This window comes from Oncorhynchus mykiss, chromosome 11 (assembly GCF_013265735.2).
Source record: "Oncorhynchus mykiss isolate Arlee chromosome 11, USDA_OmykA_1.1, whole genome shotgun sequence".
Lineage (NCBI taxonomy): Eukaryota > Metazoa > Chordata > Actinopteri > Salmoniformes > Salmonidae > Oncorhynchus > Oncorhynchus mykiss.
The window spans coordinates 37,721,206-37,747,792 of NC_048575.1; the positions used below are offsets into that span (position 1 = coordinate 37,721,206).

General features: G+C 42.2%; 1 protein-coding gene and 1 long non-coding RNA gene across 7 annotated transcripts in view; both read right to left on the reverse strand.

The window, feature by feature from the left end:
* Positions 1–363: 363 nt before the first annotated feature.
* On the reverse strand, positions 364–14,016 carry LOC118937348. The gene is made up of 4 exons (XR_005034625.1): positions 13,503–14,016; positions 13,077–13,167; positions 863–1,771; positions 364–754 (listed from the first exon to the last, which is right to left on the reverse strand). It is a non-coding gene; the product is annotated as an uncharacterized LOC118937348 (long non-coding RNA).
* Positions 14,017–14,205: 189 nt separating this feature from the next.
* Positions 14,206–26,587, reverse strand: part of LOC110535661 (dnaJ homolog subfamily C member 13) — a 74,342-nt gene continuing 61,960 nt past the window's right edge. For 4 of the 6 annotated variants that reach the window (XM_021620805.2, XM_021620802.2, XM_021620801.2 and 1 more), the window contains 21 exons: positions 26,209–26,344; positions 25,711–25,895; positions 25,366–25,440; positions 24,911–25,030; positions 24,356–24,748; positions 24,066–24,179; positions 23,769–23,885; positions 23,212–23,259; positions 21,148–21,325; positions 20,960–21,051; positions 20,709–20,808; positions 20,545–20,619; positions 18,672–18,784; positions 18,334–18,503; positions 18,203–18,245; positions 17,836–18,009; positions 17,419–17,598; positions 16,956–17,096; positions 16,536–16,679; positions 16,274–16,373; positions 14,206–15,421 (listed from right to left, as the gene is read on the reverse strand). In XM_021620805.2, the coding sequence (XP_021476480.2) occupies positions 15,324–15,421; positions 16,274–16,373; positions 16,536–16,679; positions 16,956–17,096; positions 17,419–17,598; positions 17,836–18,009; positions 18,203–18,245; positions 18,334–18,503; positions 18,672–18,784; positions 20,545–20,619; positions 20,709–20,808; positions 20,960–21,051; positions 21,148–21,325; positions 23,212–23,259; positions 23,769–23,885; positions 24,066–24,179; positions 24,356–24,748; positions 24,911–25,030; positions 25,366–25,440; positions 25,711–25,895; positions 26,209–26,344 (2,796 nt within the window). In that variant the 3' untranslated portion in view covers positions 14,206–15,323. Of the gene's footprint in view, positions 15,422–15,932; positions 16,038–16,273; positions 16,374–16,535; positions 16,680–16,955; positions 17,097–17,418; positions 17,599–17,835; positions 18,010–18,202; positions 18,246–18,333; positions 18,504–18,671; positions 18,785–20,544; positions 20,620–20,708; positions 20,809–20,959; positions 21,052–21,147; positions 21,326–23,211; positions 23,260–23,768; positions 23,886–24,065; positions 24,180–24,355; positions 24,749–24,910; positions 25,031–25,365; positions 25,441–25,710; positions 25,896–26,208; positions 26,345–26,587 lie in introns of all 6 variants that reach the window. The other 2 variants (XM_021620803.2, XM_021620804.2) reach the window with 2 other exon arrangements.

Here is a 26,587-nt window from a genome sequence, read left to right on the forward strand (position 1 = left end):
CTCAGTGCGGATGTTGCCTGTAATCCATGGCTTCTGTTTGGGGTATGCACGTACAGTCACTGTGGGGACGACGTCATCGATGCACTTATTGATGAAGCCAGCGACTGATGCGGTGTACTCCTCAATACCATCGGAAGAACCCCGGAACATATGTCTGTGCTAGCAAAACATTCCTGTAGCTTAGCATCTGCTTCATTTGACCACTTGTTTATTGATCAAGTAACTGGTGCATCCTGCTTTAAAATGTTGCTTGTAAGCAGGAATCAGGAGGATAGAGTTATGGCCAGATTTGCAAAATGGAGGGCGAGGGAGAGCTTTGTATGTGTCTCTGTGTGTGGAGTAAAGGTGGTCTACAGTTTTTTCCCCTCTGGTTGCACATTTAACATGCTGGTAGAAATGAGGTAAAACGGATTTAAATTTCCCTCATTAAAGTTCCCGGCCACTAGAAGTGCCGCCTCTGGATGAACGTTTTCCTGTTTTCTTATGACCGTATACAGCTCATTGAGTGCAGTCTTAGTGCCAGCATTGGATTGTGGCGGTAAAGACAGCTATGAAGAATATAGATGAAAACTCTAGGTAGATAGAGTATCTCATGATAGGCTCTATACCACACTACCTCAGGTGAGCAAAACCTTGAGAATTCCTTAGATACTGTGCACCAGTTGTTGTTTACAAATGTACCCTTTGTCTTACCAGAGGCTAATGTTCTATCCAGCCAGCTGTATGTTATTCATGTCGTCATTCAGCCAGGACTCTGTGAAACATAAGATATTACAGTTTTTAATGTCCCGTTGGTAGAATATACACATTCTTTTAGTTCGTCCACTTTATTATCCAGCGATTGTACGTTGGCCAACAGTACCGATGGCAAAGGGGATGGCAGATTAGCCACTTGTCGCCAGATCCTCACAAGGCACCCCGATCTCCTTCCGCGAAACCTCTGTCTCTTTCTCCTGCGAATGATGGTGATGAGGGCCTGCTCGGGTGTCTGGAGTAAATCCCTCTCGTCCGACTCATTAAAGAAAAATTCAAAGTGAGTAATCGCTGTTTTGATGTTCAGAAGCTGTTTTCGGTCTAAGAGACGGAAGCAGCAACATTATATACAAAATAAGTTACAAACATTGTGAGAAAAAAAATACAAAATAGCATGGTTGGTTAAGAGCCCATAAAACAGCAGCCATCCCCTCTGGCGCCATTATACATTTAGTGCACCCCCCTACACATTTATATTACATATGTGGTGTTTGGGTCCACTGGGTAATAAAAGTGTGGAAAAGTGTGTAGGTGAAAACAAGTAAAAATTAAACAAAAAGGTTTGCTGTGTGCCTTCACTCTGTCTTCCTCCTCCCTGGGCCTGCTGTTTCAACATAGGGAGACAGAAAAGAGCACCAATAACCTGTCTCACACTCCATAACCCTTTGTAGTGTGTGAAAAAAAAGATCTGTATTTCCCCACACTCTACCCCAGCCAGGTGTAGATTGGGGGTGTAGATTGGGGGAGGGACACAACAAATAAATAGCTTTGTATGTGTGGCTCCTTACCACAATCAGTATAGCAAAAATAATCTCTGCTCAGAGGGCCTTAGAAAAAAAAATTGCAGCGAGAAGCTAGTGTGGAAGGAGCGTCTTCCCCTTTGGAAGATTAAGACTTTTCAGAATATGAGGAACATGTATCTGTCAATTTAGTCGGTGAGTTGTAAGAAGAGGATGAGATCGACCCTCAGCCAGCCCCAGCACCAGCCCGTCAGCAGCCAGCCACAGTCATCAGTAGCCTGCAGAATGAGAAATATGGATGTCAAAAAAATAGTGAAATTGAATGGTCTTCTTGCCCAAGGATTGAGCCACCCCGCATGGCAGCCAATGTAATAAGGATGCAACCAGGGCCGAGGCAGATGGCAGGTACTTATGCGCAGAACATAGTCTTCTTTTGAACTGTTCACCCCAGACACCATGTAGATAATCATACTGGACTGCACTAATTTGGAGGGAAGGCGTGTTTTTTGGAGAGAGGTGGAAGGAGTGGACCAAACTCATTTAGATGCATACTTTGATGTTCTTATCCTTGATTGTGTTTTCAGATCCAATGGGGAATCCACAGAATCCCTGTGGGATGCAGAAACTGGCAGAAAACTTCTGTGCAACAACGTCTCTGGAAAACTACCAAATTATTTCCACAATTATCCGCTTCGATAACCGAGACACCAGACCAGCTCAGTGGCAGAGAGACAAGCTAGCTGCAATCAGTTCAGTGTGGGACAAGTGGAGTGGCCTTCCCCTGTTTTAACTTCTTCGATATAGGGGGCGCTCTTAATTTTTGGATGAAAAACGTTCCCGTTTTAAACAAGATATTTTGTCACGAAAAGATGCTCGACTAAGAAAACACTCTGACATTTCCAAAACTGCAAAGATATTGTCTGTGAGTGCCACAGAACTGATGTTACAGAAAAAACCCAGATAAAAATACAATCAGGAAGTGCCGCATTTCTTGAAACCGCCTCATGGCAATGACTCCTTATATGGCCGTGGAGGAGCTAGGAGTCAGCTTACCTTTTCCACGTTTTCCCCAAGGTGTCTGCAGCATTGTGACGTATTTGTAGGCATATCATTGGAAGATTGACCATAAGAGACTACATTTACCAGGTGGTCGCTTGGTGTCCTCCGTCGCAATTATTGCGTAATCTCCAGCTGTAGTATTTTTCCGTTTTCTTCTGATGAGAAGCCAGCTGCCACCACTGATAGATTATCGAATAGATATGTGAAAAACACCTTGAGGATTGATTTTAAACGTTTGCCATGTTTCTGTCGATATTATGGAGCTAATTTGGAAAAAAGTTTGCCGTTGTAAGTGACTGCATTTTCGGGTTTTTTTCTTAGCCAAACGTGATGAACAAAACGGAGCTATTTCTCTTACACAAATAATATTTTTGGAAAAAAATGAACATTTGCTATCTAACAGAGTCTCGTCATTGAAAACATCCAAAGTTCTTCAAAGGTAAATTATTTTATTTTGAATGCTTTTCTTGTTTTTGTGAAAATGTTGCCTGCTGAATGCTAGGCTTAATGCTATGCTAGGCTATCAATACTCTTACACAAATGCTTGTTAAAGCAAATTTTGAAAATCTGAGATGACAGTGTTGTTAACAATAGGCTAAGCTTGTGTTTCAATATATTTATTTCATTTCATTTGCGATTTTCATGAATAGGAAACGTTGCGTTATGGTAATGAGCTTGAGGCTATGATTACGCTCCCGGATACGGGAGAGCTCGACGCTAGAGGTTAAAACCCTGGGCCCAACGTTACTGTTGATGAGCAGCTTAGGGGCCGCTGCCCCTTCAGGCAGTACAAACCGTCAAAATATGGGATCAAGATCTGGGCTGCCTGTGATGCTGCTTCATCATATATGCGTGGAACTTTCAAGTGTATACGGGGAAGCCAGATGGAGGCGCCCCTGAGAAGAACCAACCACATAACTTTACTTCACACACTGCTCCCACCTCAGCAGTTGAATACACTAAACATGCCTGGCAATTCCCCCAAGTTTGTGTTCACGTCCGACACGAAGGCGGTCCACCCACTTGTCCCACACTGACCTGATTGGAGCGAGAGGCTGCTGCCCTATATACAGTGGTTCGTCCTTTAAAAGTTGCAGAATTCTATGGTATCTTATTTAGTGCCAACCACTGGTACCCTTAATGCTAGTTAGACCACCAGAGCGCATATTTGAGAAGCATTTGATAGCCTTCAATCGTGGCTGTACTAGAGAATTTTAAACCTTTTTTGTAAGAACGTAGTATATGGGACTGATTAACTTCATATGGCTGCAGGGGCAGTATTGAGTAGCTTGGATGAAAAGGTGCCCATTGTAAACGGCCAGCTCTTCAGTCTCAGTTCCTAATATATGCATATTATTATTAGTATTGGATAGAAAACACTAAAGTTTCCAAAACTGTCAAAATATTGTCTGTGAGTATAACAGAACTGATATTGCAGGCGAAACCCTGAGGAAAATCAAAACAGGAAGTGGCTTCTATTTTGAAAACTCCATGTTCCATAGCCTCCCTTTTGCTGGATTTAAAGGGATATGAACAAGATTCCTTTTCCTATCGCTTCCTCAAGGTGTCAGTCTTCAGACATAGTTTTAGGCTTTTATTTTGAAAAATGAGCCAGAACGATAACATTGCGTCAAGTGGTCACATGAGTTTTGCTCGTGCAACAGATTTTGGACAGCCATTGCTTTTCCCTCTGCTTTTCCCTCTCCTACTGTGAAAGACATTTGCGGTTGATATACTGTATTATCGATTATATATTTGAAAAACAACCCGAGGATTGATAATAAAAAACTTTGACATGTTTCTGTGGACATTATGCAAACTATTTGGAATTTTCGTGCGCGTTGTCGCGACCGCTATTTCCTGTGGATTTCTGAACATAACGCGACAAACAAACGGAGGTATTTTGGATCTAAAAATAATCTTTATGGAACAAAAATTACTCAATTGCGCACCAACTCACTGAGAGCCCCCACCTATCCACTTTCGCAATGTGATCCTTCACGCTCATTTTTCAAAATAAAAGCCTGAAACTATGTCTAAAGACTGTTGACACCTTAGGGAAGCCACAGAAAAAGGAATCTGGTTGATATCCCTTTAAAATGAAGGACAGGCACGCATAGGAACACAGATGTTTCAAAATAAGAGGCACTTCCTGATTGGATTATCCTCAGGCTTTCGCCTGCAATATCAGTTCTGTTATACTCACAGACAATATGTTTACAGTTTTGGAAACTTTCGAGTGTTTTCTATCCTAATCTGTCAATTATATGCATATTCTAGCATCCGGTCATGAGAAATAGGCCGTTTACTTTGGGAACGTTATTTTTCCAAACAAAAATAGTGCCCCCTAGCTTCAAGAGGTTAACAAAAGGCTAAGCTGTGTTTTCCTATATTGCACTTGTGATTTCATGAATATAAATATTTGTAGTAATACTTATTGAATGTAGCGCTATGCTATTCAGCGGTTGTTGACACTTATCCCGATAGGGGGATTGCAGCCGTAACAAGTTAAGAAATGTTGCTTAATTAATATTATGGTGTTTCTATTTCAAGGAAAACAAAACACCCCCTGAGAGTCCGTTAGGATGGAACGGAAAATATGGCCCTGTACAACGTGATGGTCGGGAGTAGGCTACAGTACTTGGCTATATAGCTAAAGAATCCCTGTGTCGTGCGGGCACGCGGGAGACCGGGGTTCAATTCCCCGACGGGGAGGAAGGAGTAGACTGTCCTTGTGAATAAGAATTTGCTCTTAACTGACTTGCCTAGTTAAATAAAAAGGTTACACTAAGAGAATAACACTTCTACACCCTAATTGTAGTCTAACCAATACACAAACGGAGATTCAGAGAAAATAAAATCCCATTGATTTATTAAGACCAGACGCCATGCTTGTCTCCGAGCAGCGCAAAATGGTGCTAAAATAGTTGTAGGCCATAGCTTCAAATGCTATTGCTTCTAACTTCAAAATGCTCTTTAAATAAATAAGACCTACACTACATTTAACAGCACATTACTCAACACTAGTGAGACTCATTTCGCCTACGGTAGGCCTACAGTATATCGAAAAATATGACTTCACTCTCAGTCAATAATTACATATAGAGGATTGGAGGTTTCTAAATTTAAAACCAAATGCCATTATTAGTTACATTGTTTTGAATGTGCAGACAGACTGGCACTAAGAACAGCGGGAACGTTCCCCTAGTCAGCTCCATTTTTAGTGCAATGCTCCTTAAATTTTGCTCTGTGCTACCCAGTGGTACACAATTGGATTGCCTTGCAGCTATCCAGCTGGATCCACTGAAAGTGCACAAGGTTCAAGGCACGAGGGCAGGGGGCTGCAGAGCCTCGCACAGAAGACGGACCTAGCCCATCCCCACAATTATGAGTTTCTATTTATGTTTATGTCATCCATTCATTGTCAGAGATACAGTAGGACCCAAAAGCATAATCAGTGCTCTAACTCCCCCTTGCGCTGGTCTGGAGGAATGAAGTGGTGACGCAGGGTACTGTACTAAACCACAAATTACCTCTAAGTCCCGCAGCATAATCAAAAAACTTTTTAGTGGAGCAACTACAGTACATAGACTTCAAATAACTTGCCACTTTAATAATGGAACACTAGTCACTTTAATAATGTTTACATATTTTGTATTACTCATCTCATGTATATACTGTATTCTTATCCTATTCTACTGTATCTTAGTCTATGCCATTCTGACATTGCTTGCAAAAAAATATAATAATAAAAATATTTTTTTTTTATATATATATATATATATATATTCTTAATTCCATTCCTTTAGATGTGTGTATTATGTGTATTGTTGTGAAATTGTTATTACTGCACTGTTGGAGCTAGAAACACAAGCATTTTACTACAACCGCAATAACATCTGCTAAACACGTATATGTTACAAATAAAATGTGATTATCCCAAAAAAAGAATAGCGCTTTTATTGATAAATGAGATCAAGTAGAAGTAAATGGCAAATGTTAAACCATGTATGCTGTCTATATTGCTTGTAATTGATATAAGTCTACAATCTAAGTAGTGTTATGGCTGTATTGTTTTAAAAACCCAATAATGTTGTGGGTCCGTCAGACACGCGAACTTTGGGTGAATAACAAAAACATGAACACCACACAAGAGTTAAAGTAATGATGGACTTTCGTTTCGCTTTGCTTATTTGAGTGGTTCCATCTTCTGCATACCACCCATACCTTGTCACATCACAACAGAGTGAATCAAACGTATTAAGGAAAGAAATTCCACAAATTAACTTTAAAACAAGGCACACCTGTTAATTGAAATGCATTCCAGGTGACTACCTCATAAAGCTGGTTAAGAGAATGCCAAGAGTGTGCAAAGCTGTCATCAAGACAAGGGGTGGCTACTTTGAAAAATCTCAAATATATTTATATTTGTTTAACACTCTTTTTGGTTACTACATGATTCCATTTGTTATTTAATAGTGTTGATGTCTACTATTATTTTAGAATGTATAAATTAGTAAAAATCAAGAAAACCCCAGAAATGAGTAGGTGTCCAGACTTTTGACTGGTACTGTGTGTATGTACATATGTATATACAGTGGGGCAAAAAAGTATTTAGTCAGCCCCCTAATTGTGCAAGTTCTCCCACTTAAAATATGAGAGAGGCCTGTAATTTTCATCATAGGTACACTTCAACTATGACAGACAAAATTAGGGGAAAAAAATCCAGAAAATCACATTGTAGGATTTTTTATGAATTTATTTGCAAATTATGGTGGAAAATAAGTATTTGGTCAATAACAAAAGTTTATCTCAATACTTTGTTATATACCCTTTGTTGGCAATGACAGAGGTCAAACGTTTCCTGTAAGTCTTCACAAGGTTTTCACACACTGTTGCTGGTATTTTGGCCCATTCCTCCATGCAGATATCCTCTAGAGCAGTGATGTTTTGGGGCTGTTGCTGGGCAACACGGACTTTCAACTCCCTCCAAAGATTTTCTATGGGGTTGAGATCTGGAGACTGGCTAGGCCACTCCAGGACCTTGAAATGCTTCTTACGAAGCCACTCCTTCGTTGCCCGGGCGGTGTGTTTGGGATCATTGTCATGATGAAAGACCCAGCCACGTTTCATCTTCAATGCCCTTGCTGATGGAAGGAGGTTTTCACTCAAAATTTCACGATACATGGCCCCATTCATTCTTTCCTTTACACGGATCAGTCGTCCTGGTCCCTTTGCAGAAAAACAGCCCCAAAGCATGATGTTTCCACCCCCATGCTTCACAGTAGGTATGGTGTTCTTTGGATGCAACTCAGCATTCTTTGTCCTCCAAACACGACGAGTTTAGTTTTTACCAAAAAGTTATATTTTGGTTTCATCTGACCATATGACATTCTCCCAATCTTCTTCTGGATCATCCAAATGCTCTCTAGCAAACTTCAGACAGGCCTGGACATGTACTGGCTTAAGCAGGGGGACACGTCTGGCACTGCAGGATTTGAGTCCCTGGCGGTGTAGTGTGTTACTGATGGTAGGCTTTGTTACTTTGGTCCCAGCTCTCTGCAGGTCATTCACTAGGTCCCCCCGTGTGGTACTGGGATTTTTGCTCACCATTCTTGTGATCATTTTATCAGTGGTCTTGTATGTCTTCCATTTCCTAATAATTGCTCCCACAGTAGATTTCTTCAAACCAAGCTGCTTACCTATTGCAAATGCAGTCTTCACAGCCTGGTGCAGGTCTACAATTTTGTTTCTGGTGTCCTTTGACAGCTCTTTGGTCTTGGCCATAAGAGTTTGGAGTGTGACTGTTTGAGGTTGTGGACAGGTGTTTTTTATACTGATAACAAGTTCAAACAGTTGCCATTATTACAGGTAACGAGTGGAGGACAGAGGAGCCTCTTAAAGAATAAGTTACAGGTCTGTGAGAGCCAGAAATCTTGCTTGTTTGTAGGTGACCAAATACTTATTTTCCACCATAATTTGCAAATAAATTCATTAAAAATCCTACAGTGTGATTTTCTGGATTTTCTTTTCTCACTTTGTCTGTCATAGTTGAAGTGTACCTATGATGAAAATTACAGGCCTCTCATCTTTTTAAGTGGGAGAACTTGCACAATTGGTGGCTGACTAAATACTTTTTTGCCCCACTGTATATGTAAACATATATATATTTTTTTATGGCACACGAGACACCTGTCTTATTTGCGCCTATCTCAGTGAACTATTGCGGAGGCCACGGGATGGCACAGTCCAAGAAGAAGGGGAGTTGCACAATGCACATCTCTCCATAATGTGCTCTCTACCGCCAATTTGTGTACATTCATTGTTTCTTAACTTCATTTTGTGAATTGTTTACATTTTATTGTTAGTGTACATCAATTCCCCATTACATATATCACCCGTAGTACATTTACAGTTAATTCCTATAATTTGTTATCTACAATGTTTGTTTGGTTACAGTAATGTCTGTTAATGCATTCAATATATTATTATTCCAGTCTTTTATAGTTGTCATTGTCGGAGTGGACACGTTGTTTGCAGAGAGCACAACCTAGGCTACACTTGTGGGAAACAAGTTTTGGTTAATTTCATTACATTTACTAGTTCAGTCAATGTAGTCATTGTCTTTTGTTTGGAGCGCTCCAGTCAATGTTGATTAAGGACGTGCACCTGATTACGCATAGGAGCAGGCCGATGGGCTACCTGACCTGCGTGCAAATGTAGGCATATAAATGTTCCCATTTGGGGATCTGATAGCATTTCTGATTGGCTTAATGCACCACCACCACTGAGCTGTGGAGCTTCTCAAAGTAATTTTGTTTTCTTCACCACTAACAGCGAGCAAACAAAGTCTGTTTTTACATCCATTGAGAACGATAATAATTCCTCAATGTATTTGAAACATCTTTCCAGCTCCTCTCCCTTTTGATAATCACTCAGCGTGAAAGGGAAAAATGTCCTGCTCTGATCCAGTGGAAACGTTATAAAAACAGGCCTACCTGATTATTTTTTTATCCCTTGCCAAATAGCCAACATCTCGGCGGGAAACTGAGGGCCCAGAATATTTCATACAATGTAGAAAGGAGCTTCAGGCTGAACCAAAATTAATAGTTGATATAATGTTTCAAGTTTGTTGCAGACAGGCCATGTGTAGCCAATGTGATTTACAGGATATATATTTTTTAAATCTGGATATTTTCTACCTGCAGGCTGCAATGATTTTATTTGTTGGCTTTATATAGGCTCTTTTTACATCGTTGGCAATGGCAACAGAAGTAACTTTTTAAGTTTGTATAATTTTCATTTAGATTAACCACATTACAATGATTTTGAGATACGAAGACGTTATTATAAATTAAACTACTCCACGAAAATGTGCATGTGAAAACCATAACTTGCACACAGATCCGTAGAAATGGTAAATTGGCATTTCAAGTGAGAAGGTTTGCCGAATACTATATATATATTGTTTTGCCTGTAGGCTATGAAGTGCATGCTCGGAGAAGCACAGAGCGAAGTTATATTTCTAAGATTAGCTGCAGGTGGAAATAAAACTAGGCTGCATTACACACTGCAGTGGATACTCCAGCCCTGAGCCCTGGCCTGCTCTTGCTGATCAAAAACATGTGTGCTGCCTAACCAACGGCTGGCTGTGCTATGTAGGCCTACGGTGGCACGAGGAGACTCAAAAGACTAGCCTATGTTCTGTTCAGTTTGAGAAGGAGAACACAAAGATGAGGAGGACCGGAGGGCAACTTTCATAGCTTGCTATTACTATAATTGATTTTATTAAAAACAATGTTTCTTGCCCCTGATGTAGGCCTATTTATCAGAGTTATTGGCCAGATGCGAGTAACTTACATTGTGGTGCTGAAACTTCAAGTGGCAGCCGCAGCACAATCAAATCGGAAATGGAAAGCTTGTGGTGCTGAAATTAGGCATATTCAAGTAGGTATAATTCATTTAAACAGTCTTCATTTTAATTACACTTTACTAACAACAAGAGGCTTGTGTTATTCCTATTTAAGAAATAAGATGTAGGTCTACAGTAGTGGCAGTCAGCGCTGTTTAAGATAAGGGAGGATTAAAAAAATGAATACACCCCTGATCACACAAACACAGTTAACTTTCATAGCAGCCTCTTTGTATTCTTTGTCGCAGCTATGTGCCCTCCTCTTACCTTCACTTGTGGACTTCAAAGCACAACACATCAGCTGTATGTGACCAGGCAAAAAAAACTTGCCAAGCCAAAACGCTGCACACAGCCTACATCGTTGTCACTTTGACTTGGAAGAGTTCAAGTGTTGTGTTGGAAAGTCATAGCCAGCTAGCTAACACATCAACCCTCTATCTCCTTCCGTGGCCTCCAATTGCTCTTAAATACAAGTAAAACTAAATGCATGCTCTTCAACCGATCGCTACCTGCACCTACCCGCTTGTCCAACATCACTACTCTGGACGGCTCTGACTTAGAATATGTGGACAACTATAAATACTTAGGTGTCTGGTTAGACTGTAAACTCTCCTGCCAGACACATATCAAACATCTCCAATCCAAAGTTAAATCTAGAATTGGCTTCCTATTTCGCAACAAAGCATCCTTCACTCATGCTGCCAAACATACCCTTGTAAAACTGACCATCCTACCAATCTTCGACTTTGGCGATGTCATTTACAAAATAGCCTCCAATACCATACTCAACAAATTGGATGCAGTCTATCACAGTGCAATCCGTTTTGTCACCAAAGCCCCATATACTACCCACCATTGCGACCTGTACGCTCTCGTTGGCTGATATTTTGATTGGGTGCTGAAAGAGCTCTGATCGGAAGTTGTCATAATTACTGTGTAAGTCTATGGAAGGGGGTGAGAACCATGAGCCTCCTAGGTTTTGTATTGAAGTCAATGTTCCCAGAGGAGGACGGAAGCTAGCTGTCCTCCGGCTACACCATGGTGCTACCCTACAGAGGCTACTGTTATTATTTGCAAAATAGTGTTTTAATCAATTATTTGGTGACATGTGACTATACTTAGTATAGTTTATTCTAAAAAAATAAAATGGAAAAACATTGAAGTTATAAAATTCACTGAGATGGTCCTCCCCTGTGGAGTCTCCATTGGTCTACAGATTAAATATAGGCTGCTATATCCATAGATTTCTCTGGCAATTCCTCCACCCACCATGCACCCCTTAAATAGCCTATGGCTGTTAAGACTCAAATTGAGGGGGTATGCCATAGGTCTACTTTTTGTTAAAGAAAATGCCAAAGAGCACAGAACTACCCCTTGTTAGTTTAAGACTGAAAAAAATAAAAACAAATCAGATTATATTAAGTGATCTATAAAAGCGCTTTGGTCTACGATGCTTTATGCTAGAAACAAGCTGTAAAATACCTGGGAAAGGTGTGACTAATGCATATGGGGATATCATTGTTTTGTTTCTTTTACATTGAGAGACTGAGCAGCAGCAACCTTCTATAGGTGAGGAGACAAAAAAATAGACTTTGCTTGGGAAGTAATCTAATTCTGACACTTTCAATTGATTAAAGCTATTCACTTTCTGTACAATAGAAGATGCTTAAACCCAGAAAGGGAAACACTTGTGACCTTCTCTCCTTGGGTTAAACCATGGAAGAAGAGTAGCCAACAGTTAAAGCTTAAAATGTTCTGCGTCGTTAGGCCTACTGGGGTGGAAAGGTTGGCCTAACTTTTGAAAGAATCATGCTCAGATTCCTAATGATATCTCAGATGTAATTATTTTGTCTCGGGTGTAATTATTTGCAAACAGGGACAGTTTAATTGCAAAAAAGACACACTGATTTGGCATTGGAGAAATATATTAAGATGAACACATACAGTAGGCCTCTTTCTGACCATTCTTAGCCTGTAATTTCAGTCATCTGAAATGTGATATTCTGCTAATATGTAAAATTATGTAGAATACGTAGAATTGCATTAAATATTTATAAAGGATATTTTTTTTCTTGGACCTGTAAATAAAATAATTTTCCTATATAGAAGACCTTTCCACCCCTACTCTTGTCCACCCACGGTGGTCTACGAACCCACAACCTTCTAGCCCACAGCCCTGTGCAATATCAAAATTCCTGCATTGCCATGTAGCCTAATACTTACAGGACAAAGAACAGTTTCTAAAACTGTGTATCTAAGGCTCTGGTCAGCCCAAGAAGTGAGGGTAAACGGTAGACATGTTCTCTGCTATCCACTTTATGTCTGAATTATTTTGGGTGTAGGGGAGGGTCACTTTTTTTTAAGCGTTCAGGGAGGATTTAGGTCAATATATATTTTGCTATAGGAGGGCCATCCATTTTCATTTCAGACAGGTCCGATTTTCCATATGTAAAATGAATAACGTTCACTCCCTGACACACTGACACAGCTAGACATACAAGATTCAAGAAGCATGATCACTCACTGTAACGTTACTGTCAAATGTTAGTGGTTAGCCTAATCGTGGACACTACAGTAAGTGTCACTGGCACTATAATACACATGAAACTCACCTCATAGGCCTTGACAGCAAGGTCCGTCTTTCGTCCATTGACGTCTACAAACTTAATGAAGTCTTCTCAATCTCCTTTTCACATGATAAACCTGCAATGTGGCAGAAGTGTAACGTTAACTGCTAGCTATATGGATATAGGAACAGTCATATGGCTAGCAGGCTTTTTAATGCAGGACATATCTAACGTTAGCTAACTACAGAGAATATAACACGACGTTGACATGTTGGTAACGTTAGCTAGCTTATTTTGCTGTCAGTGACTATGGCGTTAGCTACAACATACTTAGCTACAGTAGTTAGCTAGTTAACTGATAAGTCATGATAGCATTGACAGTCACTTTCTGCTCTGAGAACGTGCATAGTTGTGCTCAAAACGTCTGGGAAGAGGGGGGGGGGGGCAGTTCAGCTTAACCACTGTTCTTACCTTATAAGACCTCCAACATTAGCTTATTCCTTTAGCCAGCAAATAAATAGCTTAGCTAGCTAGCTAGCGCGCGTTAGTTATCTAGCACTAACAGGAGTAAAATTAGTCGAGCTCGCGAGAGGCCAAATTAAGTGTGACAGACTTAATTTACGAACTTGTCATTCAGAGGTTGATGAGCATCAAAATGTCTAAAACCTGGACAAACACTCATTGTTATCGTAATTAAACAGGTCATTCGTCTCGATCACAGTGTACAACAATTCCGAAAAAGCAACAGTTCAGTCACCTTGAGGTTAGAAAGTCGCCAGCTGTTGCTTCGTTGTTATTCGCGCGAGGAAATCGTAATAAAATGTAGAAGGAAGTGAGATTTTGGGGGTCCTAAGAAAAGGGCATATGAATGTGCGTGCCCTGCTCGCAGGAATGGAAATACATTCAAAACCAACACGATTTCCCACTTATTTCATAGTTGTCTTCACTATCACTCTACAATGTAGAAATGTAGTAAAAATAAAGAAAAACCCTTGAATGAGTAGGTGTGTCCAAAACTTTTGACTGGTGCTGTATGTGTACTTGAGCCCAAGATTCTGGACCTTTATGGCACAAGGGTTTGCTTGCTCTGTCAATGTATGTACTGTTGCTATACCCCACTCTGGTATAAAGTTTGACATTTCTCTTATTGTACTGTACTTTATATTGTTATTCACTCTTCAGTTTAATTGGCAATAGACATTCTGATGGAAAGAACATTGTGGGTTCCCTTTTATTCTTAAAATCTTATGTACAAGTGTAACTTTTATTTATGTACATTTAATATAGAAAGCTTATATATGTCATAATACATCAAACATTTCCCAATTGCACTAGTCTTTCACAGATGTATAATCAAAGTCAGTTTCTTTCCAAATGTCTTAGCAGAGAAGCTCATTTCTGTTGGTAAAGGCCGTTATTTACCTATAAATATTTGAGTGCTTTTTGCATTCTGGAGAAGGAAAATGACGTAGAAAAAGATTCTCAGCAGCCGCAGAAAGGGCAACCTTCAAATAGATAGTGAGCAGAGCAAAGTATGGATCAAGATCATCATGGTGAGGGTAAGACAAACAGACAACGAACGCACACATATAGCCACTTCAAAAAGGGCAGTCTTAATTCACCATAATTCTGAGAGTTACTTCTTACAATTCTTTTTTCAACCTTTTCCATACGACACCAAAACAACATACATTTAGGAAATGTTTTCGATGCATGACTGGATGCCTCCTGCGAACAGGTGAGTGGAGATTAAAGTGTATCTTTTTTCAGTCAGTGATCACATGTCCAGGCCAGATAGAGTACCCTCCTTCAGGACTGGGGGGTGTGAGGATGTATGTGACCAGGCAGGGTAGTGAGACCAGGCATGATGGAGGAAAGGAAGAAGAGAACGGAGTGCGAGACAGGTCCAAATTTACATAGATCTTCAGTCTGTTTTGTCTTTAAATCCACAAAAATTAAGAGTAAAAAATATATTCATATAAAAGTAAACTATGTGTTGTCTCATTGGAAGACACAAAGGAGCACAAAAACAAAAATTGAAGGTTGACGACAAGTTTTATAATTTGCTTTAAGACGGATTTACGAAGACTGATTGTATTTTGGAGGGGGCAGGGGAAGGACCGTGACATTTTGAAGGTGTGGCGACAACGGACATTTTGGGGACAGTCTGTGATGTCCCCTCTCCATCCTCCCTCTTTCGTGGAGCTGAGCAGTCTGAGCTGCAGCCTTGGAGCAGCAGATCAGTCTGGAGGGCTGAGCACTTCTCTCTCAGTCCGCCTGTCAGTCAGTCTTTCAGCCTGAGTCTCCAATGTCATTGTCCACAGGGGGCGGAATGCTGGGCAGCACTGTGGAGCCGGTTCCTGCTGTAAGGTAGCCAGCGACTCCTGGACCTGAAGGAGACAGCCAAACAAAAAGAGACAGGGGATGAGAGACTGAGGAATGCTCAAGGCTGACTACTGAAATTGAATGCACAAGATGAGTGGTAAGGACTGAGGTCAACACTAGATTATCTGTTGAAGATGTTACATTGTGTGGTTATTATGTTATGTTACAGGGCTGGCGGTGTGAGAGGTGGTAGTGGAGATGGCATACGAGTATATGAACTATTGCTACCTAAACCATCAGCAAGCATATTGCCACTGTTGACTTTATTAGGGCCACTGTTGACTTTATTATTAGGGCCACTGTTGACTTTATTAGGGCCACTTGACTTTATTAAGGGCTTCCCCATCACTGGTTCAAAGGATTCCCTCATTGACTTGTGCTAAAGTGATGAGATGTGTTGTGTTTGGGAAAGTGGAAATGGAAAAACGGAGCAGTGGCACAAGATGGGAGGGCCACAGGAAAATGAGTTGAGGTGGAGGGATGGTGGGTGGGGGGGGGAGCAAGGACAAAGTCTACCTGCAGTCAGAGCAAAGAGAGGAGTGCTGGGAGGACCATGCATAGGAAACTACAGCCCAGTCCGCAGGGGGCTGCTGGCCGCCATGAGAGAGGGAGTGGACACACCTGAGTAAGAAGGAAACGTGGAGGAAGACAAAGGGAAAGAACAGGAGGAAGAGAGGAAAACAGAGAGGAAAAATAGGGAGGAGGGTATAAGGCTGAGAGGCACTAAGTGAGGAGTCAGCAGCCACAAAGTGCTCAATGGAAGCATAGTAGAACAAAGGGATTCAGATTGGGCTTGTACAATGCCCCCTCTTTGTAGTGCTTAATATACTGTGTGTATCTGTGGATTACATCCCCACCTGTGATGTACCCTGCAGTCTGGGACTCGGAGATGAACAGGTCATGCTTCTGGTCTTTGAAGGCACTCCACACAGTAGACCGATTCAGGATTTCATTCACCTGCAACACAGGACCTCTCAGACTGATAGAAGTGTACAGTAGCAGTGAGGATAGGATAAGATCAACTTTAATGTCCCGCGGGGAAATGACACACAGTAAGTACTGCAATATATTGTTGATATACGGATTGATATATTGACTGACATAGTCATGGTGCCTAACCTGTTCTCCATAGTGCAGACTGCGTGTCATGGACTTGAGAGCCTTGACGATCTGAGCCTTGGTGGCCGAGGGGTTGTCTAAGGTCTCCAGTCCAATTCCTTCCAGTAGCCGCAGGAGGTACGGCACCAACTCCACTCGGAGGGCCTATGTGTGCATGTAGGAACCCATAAAAACACTCAAATGACATGGAATAACAAGTAAAAAAGGGTCGAACGCAAGCACACCCTGTGTTTTCCCCTAAGGAATAAACAGGGGGAAAAAATGTTGAGAAAATTTAACTGTGTTAACCTCAAATGGTACCCTAATCCCTATATAGTGCACTACTTCTGATCGGAGAACTATGGGCCCTGGCCAAAAGTAGTGCACTGCATAAAGAATAGTGTGTCATTTGGGACTCAACAAATGACAGAGATGAGCTACCTGAGACACGAGGTCTGTCTGCTCTCTCTGGAACATGCGGTTCAGCGCCTCACAGGCCAGTCCTGCCATGTCCGCCCTCATCTTCATCCCACTCATCAGAGGACCGATGGTCTCCAGAGACGCCATAGAGCGCACACATTGCTGCGCGCGCACATACAGGTGTACACAAACAGACACACAAAAACACAGCATTAGACTTGTTATACACTTCTAAGTGTGACAAAAAATAAATATAAAACAGATTTAGTGTACATGGGAAGATTGTTGACCTCATTACAATCAAATCAAGACTATTGTAGACTCTATATGTAGTTAAAGTTGACTTGGTCGTAGTTATACAGCTACATTAATACATCAGCCAATCATAGCTTGCTAAACTAGCTTATGGTCGATCTGGTCACCCTGTCTGTCATATAGAATATCATCTCATGTTGTGGAAAGCCACCATAGACTGTGATCTCACCTCATTATCTGAGAGCACGTGGATGAGGCGGATAGAGCTCTTGGGCACGGCGTTGTTCTTGTGGGTCAGTGCTGCCAGGATGCGGTGCAGGTGTCCCAGGGGAGGGACCTGATCACACAGCTGTGTCTGGGTGCTGAACAAACACACCGCCGCTGTGGTAACTGTCTCCAGGGCCTCACCCTGTTAGAAATGAGCAGCGATGGTTAGAAATTGAGATGTTAGCGTACAAGCATAGAAGTGGATATTCTGTACAGGGTCTTTTATGAGATGACAATAGATATTTTCCTGCTCAGTTACAGGAAATATATGTGTGTGTGTGTGTGTGTGTGTGTGTGTGTGTGTGAGAAATGTGCTTTAATTCACTCAGTGAGACAATTTCATGGTGGCAAGGATATGAATGTGTGCGTGTGTCCTCACATTGGGATTGTTAGTCTCAAATAGCTCAGTAATGGTCTCCAGGAGGGACACTAGAAACTCCCGGGGTTTGCGAAGCACCCAGCCCGGCTGAGCGATGAAGATACGCAGGAAGACTCCACCCACCGCCAGCTCACCCTGCCCGTCCCCGTACGCCACCGTGAACTCCTCGGGCAGCTGCAAACACAGTTAACATTGTAATATTAACACACCGTGTAATTAATGTGATTACTGTTGTTTACGCTGATTCCTTTGGGCATTTATCAGGTCACCTTATTCACCGTTTACTACACAGCGAAAAGTATTAGTAGCAAATAAGATATCCATCACATTTACATGAATATGGCTCCATTTATTGATTTGAACTTACTCTCCAGCTAACATCAGGATTATCCTTTTGCTGCTTAAAGTGCCTGCAGAGTAAAAGGGAGAAAAACATGAGACAAAAGATACAAATCACATGGTCAATAAGAGAGAAGCCCAGAAAGAAAGTTTGCGTACTCGAGCATCATCTCCCGGACGGTGGTGGAGACAGTCTCCCGAGAGCCGTCGTTCCAGATGAGCTCGGGGTTCTCATGTGTCCCCTCGAAGATGTGCACCGCCGCCTCCGCGTTGTCCCGCATAGCGTCCATGAACACGCCGGGCAGGAAACGCATCAGAGTCAAACGCACCTGAGGGGGAGAGAGGGATAAGGATGAGGGAGAAAGAAAACAGGGCCCTAGCCAAAAAGTAGTGCAATATATGGTGAATAAGGTGCCATTTGGGATGCAGAGCTAAAGTATTCTCTACAGAGTGATCGCTCTCTTCCTATGGCAAGCCACGCAAGGATACTGACTGACCTTTGGCCCAACCAGCTTGTCTGAGGTCATCTTGGAGAAGAGCTCGGCCGTCTGGGAGCGCACCTGGGGGTGGGTGGAGTTACAGAAGAGGTCCAGTAGGTAGATCAATGCACCTGGAGGAAGAGGGGGAGGGCAGAGTTTGACATGAAAAATCTGTCCTACTTGTCCAAAGGACAAGTGGCTAAAAAAGTGAAGCTCTTTCCTGGGATGATAAAAATAAATATGTCTATGGTTCAAAACGAACTCTGGGACAGTTCTGGGATGACAAATACAAAATTCATACAACCACATAAAAAAAATACGTAAAAAAGCAATGAGGCTGATGAAACAGATCAGACCGGTTAGCTTAAAATGTTGATCAAGTTGTATTTCTTCATATTATAAGCGCAACAATGTGCACATGGCTGTAGGCTACACGCAAACGTTCCAAAATGCAATCAGAGGGAAAACACCATTCTCAAAAGCGCACCGCACGCATAAGCAGTTTCAACTGACAGATGAAAATATCTGTTCGAAATTAAGAAAGCGGGGAGATCTAAACATGAATCAACTAGCATTGGTTAGGCCTACTAATATGACTAGGATTTATGCATTTGTCTGTTGGACAATAAAATAACGAGAACATGAGAAAAATGCTGGTTTTAAGGGCATATTAAGTGTTTGTAAATAATTCCCTCCACATTTCTATGGTTCTATTTTGGCTAGGCTACTTTGAAACAAGGTAAGACATGCTTCATAATATGACATAACATTTCCAGGTTTTAAACAGTACGTTTATGCTTAAATAGTTTCAAAACGCTGACTGCCTCTTGCTCAGATTCAATGTGGGTTATGTACTGTACGGTGCGCAACACCGTACATAACCGTTCTGTTGTGACCATTTTATCTGAACGAACCTTGCCTCGAATATGTTGATAGAATCAAGCCTTTAAGATTAAAGTTGAACTATCCTTCATTATATTTGTAAAACATGACTAGCGTATAGCCTATATTTATGTAATTAAAGGTCTCAAAGTTTGGCTACATTTTCAGGCGTCTCCATTTTTTTTAACATTTTTTTTTACTTGTCTTCGACAAGAGGAAAATCGTTATTGTCAATCCCTGGAGAGTTACCCATGACAACAGATGATGATACAAGTAACTGCAAAATAGCGGAAACATTTGAGTAAATGAGGGATATAAAGCAGGGGCTTCCACACAGGTGGGGTTTCTGAGTTAATTAAGCAATTAACATCTGGTCATGTATAAAAATGCCCATTTGCCCATTATTTTGGCTACGATGGCTGACTTTGAAAGAGGAGTCTCAAAAGGAGCATCGGAGGTTTAAAGTGTGTGTGGGTCTCTTAGTCATCAGATCTTAACCCAATTGAACACTTACGAAAGATTCTGGGGGAGAGCCGGAGATAGCGTTTTCCACCACCATCATGGAAGAATAGTGTTGCATTCCTCCAATAGATTTCCAGAGACTTGTGCTGCTTTTAGACCAACACCAGTGTTACACTAGTATATACACCCTTATGTTATAGTAGGGAAAATAGTTGCTTTGTGAGAAGGTGTTACAGTTCACAGCTAGCCATTGTTATGTAAATGAGAGCTGAAAAGTACCAGTGGCCTGGCTTCGCCCAGTGAGAGACAGGTGCCAGCCCGCATAGATGTAAACAGAAAAGTTTGACCCTTTTGGTAAAAAATGTAAATAAAAAAGGGGTAAATCCTGTATGGAAATGTGCCATTGTCGATTCCAAGGCGCATTGAAGCTGTTCTGGTGGCTTGTGGTGGACCAACGCCCTACTAAGACACTTTATGCTGGTGTTTCCTTTATTTTGGCAGTTACTATAATACTGGATATTCAAGAACAAATCTGCATAATACTGACCCTTAGCCATAGCTTCTTTGACTATCTTGGTGTTGGAGGTCAAGGCGTACAAGGTTTCCAGTACAAGCTGCCGGCCTGAAAGGAATACATAAAATCAGACAGGTTTTGAATAGTGTATATCGTAGAAAGGAGTAGTAGATGAAGTAGGTGTTATGTGGTCTTACTGGAAGGCAAGGAGTGCAGCAGCACCAGTAGGTTGGACAGCACCAGGGACTCAGCGATGTTGGCCACACATTCCTGGTTGGAGGTGACCGTGTTCACAACCTTGGGGAGAAAAACAAAGAGTGAATATATGTGTGTGTGTGTGTGTGTGTGTGTGTGTGTGTGTGTGTGTGTGTGAGAGTGAGTGAGAGAGAGAGTGAGAGAGTGAGAGAGAGTGAGAGAGAGCACATTTGAGTTGAGAGAGTCACTGTACCTCCAAAGCTATTTGCTGCACCTTCCCAGCCCCGTGAACCCGTAACAAGGAGAAGAGCAGCTTGAAATTGCCGATGCACTCGGTCTCCGAACCTGGGGTCAACACAGGTCACAGAGCACACATTCAGGTAATGAAAAAAGCGAAGCATTTTTTAAAAGAATGAGCAGTGGTTGTATATTATACAGTACCTGGGTTGTTCTTAATGACGTTGCGCAAGGCCTCCAGGGCCATCTCAGCCCTGTGGAGCCTCTCTGCGTGCTGCTGGGACTCCACCTTGTTGCTCTGGGACATGGCCAGCAGGGTGGTGAGGTACTGGGCCTGGGAGCCCACATAGTCCAGCAGGCTGGCCGCAAATGCCTTGGGGTACTGGACCATAATCAACAGGGAGACATTGTTACAGACTAATAACAAGGCCTATAACATCTGATCTGATGTTTAAACTAAATATTTGGATGGTTATAACCATAGAAATACATCAAATTACTAGTGTTCTATTTAATTACATGGTTATAGCTAAATACATACAGTACCAGTCAAAAGTTTGGACAGACCTACTCATTCCAGAGATTTTCTTTATTTTTACTATTTTCTACATTGTAGAATAATAGTGAAGACATCAAAACTATGAAATAACACATACTGTATGGAATCATGTAGTAACCAAAAAAGTGTGAAACAAATGATAAATTTGAGATTCTTCAAAGTTGCCGCCCTTTGCCTTGATAACATCTTTGCACACTCTTGGCATTCTCTCAGCCAGCTTCATGAGTTATTCACCTGGAATGCATTTCAATTAACAGGTGTGCCTCGCTAAAAGTTAACTTGTGGAATTTATTTCCTTCTTAATGCGTTTGAGCCAATCAGTTGTGTTGTGACAAGGTTGGGGTGGTATACAGAAGATAGCCCTATTTGGTAAAAGACCAAGTCCATATTATGGCAAGAACAGCTCAAATAAGCAAAGAGAAATGACAGTCCATCATTACTTTAAGACATGATGGTCAGTGAGTACGGAAAATGTCAAGAACTTAGAACGTTTCTTCAAGTGCAGTTGCAAAAACCATCAATTGCTATGATGAAACTGGCTTTCATGAGGATCGCCACAGGAAAGGAAGACCCAAAATTACTTCTGCTGCAGAGGATAAGTTTATTAGAGTTACCGGCCTCAGAAATTGCAGCCCAAATAAATGCTTCAGAGTTCAAGTAACAGACACATCTCAACATCAACTTTTCAGAGGAGACTGTGTGAATCAGGCCTTCATGCGCAAATTGCTGCAAAGAAACCACTACTAAAGAACACCAATAAGAAGAGACTTGCTTGGGCCAAGAAACACAAGTAATGGACATTAGACCGGTGGAAATCTGTTCTTTGGGCTGTTGAGTCCAAATTTGAGATTTTTGGTTGCAACCGCCGTGTCTTTGTGACACAGAGTAGGTGAACGGATGAGCTCCGCATGAGCAGTTCCCACAGTGAAGCATGGAGGAGGTGGCATGATGTGGGGATGCTTTTCTGATTACACTACACGGTCTGTGATTTATTTAGGCACACTTAACCAGCATGGCTACCACAGCATTCTGCAGCGATACGCCATCCTATCTGGTTTGCGTTTAGTGGGACTATCATTTGTTTTTCAACAGGAGAATGACGCAAAACACCTCCCGGCTGTGTAAGGGGTATTTGACCAAGAAGGAGAGTGATAGAGTGCTGCATCAGATGACTTGGCCTCCACAATCACCCAACCTCAACCCAACTGAGATGGTTTGGGATAAGATGGACCGCAGAGTGAAGGAAAAGCAGCCAACAAGTGATCAGCATTTGTGGGAACTCCTTCAAGACTGCTGGAAAAGCATTCCAGGTAAAACTGGTTGAGAGAATGCCAAGAGTGTGCAAAGCTGTCAAATGGTGGCTACTGTGGAAGGACCACCAGAGGTGGCTACTGTTTGCTCCCACAGACAGTAGCCCAACCCGGCATGTGAGTGAAGGTGATCAGAGGCAATTAAGGCCAGCTGACGGTACTAATGAGCTATTCTCTTCCCCCTACAAGAGCGAGGAGGGAACTGGCAGAGGGGGGAGAAAAAAAAGTGTTTGCTTCTACAAAGGAGAGGACGTACCTTTTGGAAGGGAGAAGGGGACACACCACCTCTAGGGAATGGTCACCACTGATCCGGGCAACCACCCGAAGGGGGCTCTCCATGGACGGATCGTGAAGGCGGTGACACACCAGTGATTTATGTTATAGTTTAAAGATACTCACCTTGTCTTCCTTGTTGTTGTGAAGATGTGTTTTCCTTGGGATATCATCCTTGATTGTGTTGGAGTGTTTGAGAAGGAAAAATACCTCAATAGAGAACTTTGTTAAATTAAGAAAACTTGCTCTTGACAAGTTCATTCCACCTTTCCGCTTTAGAGCAACCTCCAAGTACTTGGTCCACTCACACTACTTTGAAGAATCTCAAATATAAAATACATTTTGATTTGTTTAACACTTTTTTGGTTACTACCTGACTCCATATATGTTATTTCATATTTTGGATGTCTTCCTTAACAGTTTCTACAATGTAGAAACTAAAAAGTAAAAATAAAGAAAAAACATAAGGTGTGTCTAAACTTTTGACTGGTACTGTACGCATTACCAGATAATTACCTGCAGGTTTTCAGATATTACTGTGAGCTGCGTGAAGCAAATGGATTACCGTGACTGTGTGCTACTTAATGGCATGACAATGTTGTTAGTACCAATTTGATTGAACAATGGTTGACAGTGACGAGTATGGGGCTTGGTTTGACACTAAACTGAGTGTTGGGGCTCACCTCTAGAGGATAGGCAGGCTGCTCGTTGTAGACGCGGACAAAGACCTCGCCCACGATAAGCTCTTTACCATGGTCACTGAACACAAACTCTGAGCCAAAGCTCTTATCGTTATCCCCCTAAGACAGAGACACATTTCTATATACAGGCCTAATAATACACTTTTACAGTGATCATAACACAGATGTCCATTGCAGCATCCCAAATGGACCCGGGTCAAAAGTAGGGCACTATACAGGGAAAAAGGTGCCATTTGGGACGTAGCCACATTCTAGAGTCAGTCCAAGTGCTCTGCTCACCCTCCTGATGTTGGCCTCCTGCTGGGCCTCTAGGAACTCCAGAAGCTCGGCCCGGGTCCCGTTGTTCCAGATCAGGTAAGGGTTCTCTGAGTTGCTGTTCAGCAGCTTCAATACCTAGTATGACACACAGGGGAAAATACATGGGACAGCTGCATGAGTGAGTGAGTGTGTGTGAGTGTGTGTGGCATATCAGAGTATATCCTCAAGAGTGTTTTAACTAGTGGGTCTATGAGTATGTGTAATTGTGTCTAATCTACATATTCCCTTTCACCTTTTCCAATATCACTCACCTCTGACGGTGCCCTTGACCCTAACCTCCTCGATATATAGGGTGTGAGCATGGCCGCCAGGCTCTTACGAATTGTAGGGTTCTCCGGGGGTTGCCCCTCCACCCCGTTAGTCTCCACTACACCTCCATCTCCAGGGGGTGGGGGTGTCGGGGTGTAGCCCCCCAGACGACTGAGGGCCACCAGGCTGAGCTTGGCCAGGCTGTTGGCCATCTCCTGCTGGTTGGTGTCCTGGCTGGTGGCCACGCCGCTCTCCTCCAGCGTGTAGTCATAGTTGAACAGATGCACCAGGAGGTGCCAGAGCACGCCGGCATGGTACAGGTGCGTCTGCAGGAAGTAGTCCACGGCGAAGGAGCTGACGCACTGCACGGCCAGTGCCGCTGTCCGCTGGAGACCCTGAGAGAGAGAGAGAGAGATGATTGCTATCAATTGAAGGTGTGTGCTCACATTTAAAATGCCACTTTTTGGAAGTACAAGTTGGTGTCAGAGTGGTATCTCATTAGTACATACAGAGCCAGAGATATAAGGTGTTGTTACATGATTAAGTAGAGGTCTCACCTTCCCATAGTAGAGCATGTGACACAGATCCCTGATGATGTTGGGCAGCTCGATGATCTTCTCCCGGCACTCCTCAAACTGAGCCGCTACACTGTAGCACTTACACACCTGGCCACACACCTAGGAACAGACAAAATAACACAGCCCATTAACGACACTGAACAGTAACACTCATTTCCAGGCTGACATGTATGGGTTAGAATACAGTGAAATTAGTGTGACAGAGGGATGTTTGTGTATCTGGTGTGTTGTTAAATATATATATATTTTTTTAAATGTGATTTTACACTTTATTCAGACAGTAAGGAAATTAGAAGGGGAGACAAGCAAGTGGGATAAAGAATAGAAAGGGTAAACACAAGAATTGAATCCTTGTCTCCGGTGGGGGAATCGTATATAAGACGTGCCAGGGAGTGTTACCACTCCACCACGTCCTGGCACTGTGGTGGTCTTACTTGAACAGCCATGTCATCAGACTTGCTGGAAGCGGTTAAAACAGCGACACACCGGGATAGGGCGTCCAACAGAATCTGGTGGAAATGGGAGAGGGATATTTTTGGTGGACTATGTTATACACCAGAAAAGTATAAATGTAAGAATGTCGATCACAAAAGGTGAAGATTGTTGCAATATCTGAATTGTATTTATTAGCGCACATGGTTTTAAAACGTAGTAAAATGTTTTGCAACGGAAAATGAAAAACTAACATTTCTTATTGGACACCTCTCCCTGTTATAGTCATTTACTTTCATTGAATATGACCCTGATATGTGAACAGCCAGTAGTGTTGTTAGTTTTACCTCAATGCCGCGTTCTCTGCGTAGTTCCTCAGCGTTGAGGGCAGAGCAGTTGACCGTGTGGAAGGCCAGCTCGATTGCAGCTGGGAGCAGGGGGGAGGTCTTGGAGAACAGCTGCTCGTCACCTGTCTCCATGGTGATGGTCTTGATGAGCATTGGGTAGCCGGCGTACTTGTAAGGTTCCAGTTCTGTCGACAAAGGATAACAAGAGCTTGCCTTAAAGGGATAGTTCACCCAATTTACAAAACAACATATAGGTTTATTTGGCCTGTAAGCAGTCTATGGACAAGGTAAGATAGCAATCCATCCTTTGGTTTTATTTACATGGCCACCGTCTCCAAATGCTAACCTTTTAGCATTTGCGTCCAAAAACCAATGCAAGTTAATATGCCCTGACATTATAATTGTTGTCTGTTTTTATGTCCAATTCACATTAATAACATAAAAAATACAATACTACAGACAATGCAGAATGGTGCAGAGAGTATTAGAATGTCAGACCTTGTTTGTGTCTGTTGAAGAGGATGCTCTGGGCTTTGAGGATGAGGATGATGTTCTCAGGGTCGGGGCCATCAATAATGCGGGCCGACTTGGTGCACAGGAACTCATAGGCCTTGTTCACCTTCTCAAACATGTCCTGAACACACAAAGAGACACAGCCATGAACACAGACACAACTCTGAACAATGAAAGTAAATGCTCCAAGACAGGAGGGGAAAACTGCTCAAACTGATGATAATAGCTATGCCCCAAACGGCATCCTAATCCCGATATCTGTGGTCACTTTGAGTCAAAATGGACGCCGAGATCCACCGCTCAGATAAAAACATGACATTGTTGTTATTCTCAGACCATTTAAAAATTATATTTCAAAACTTGT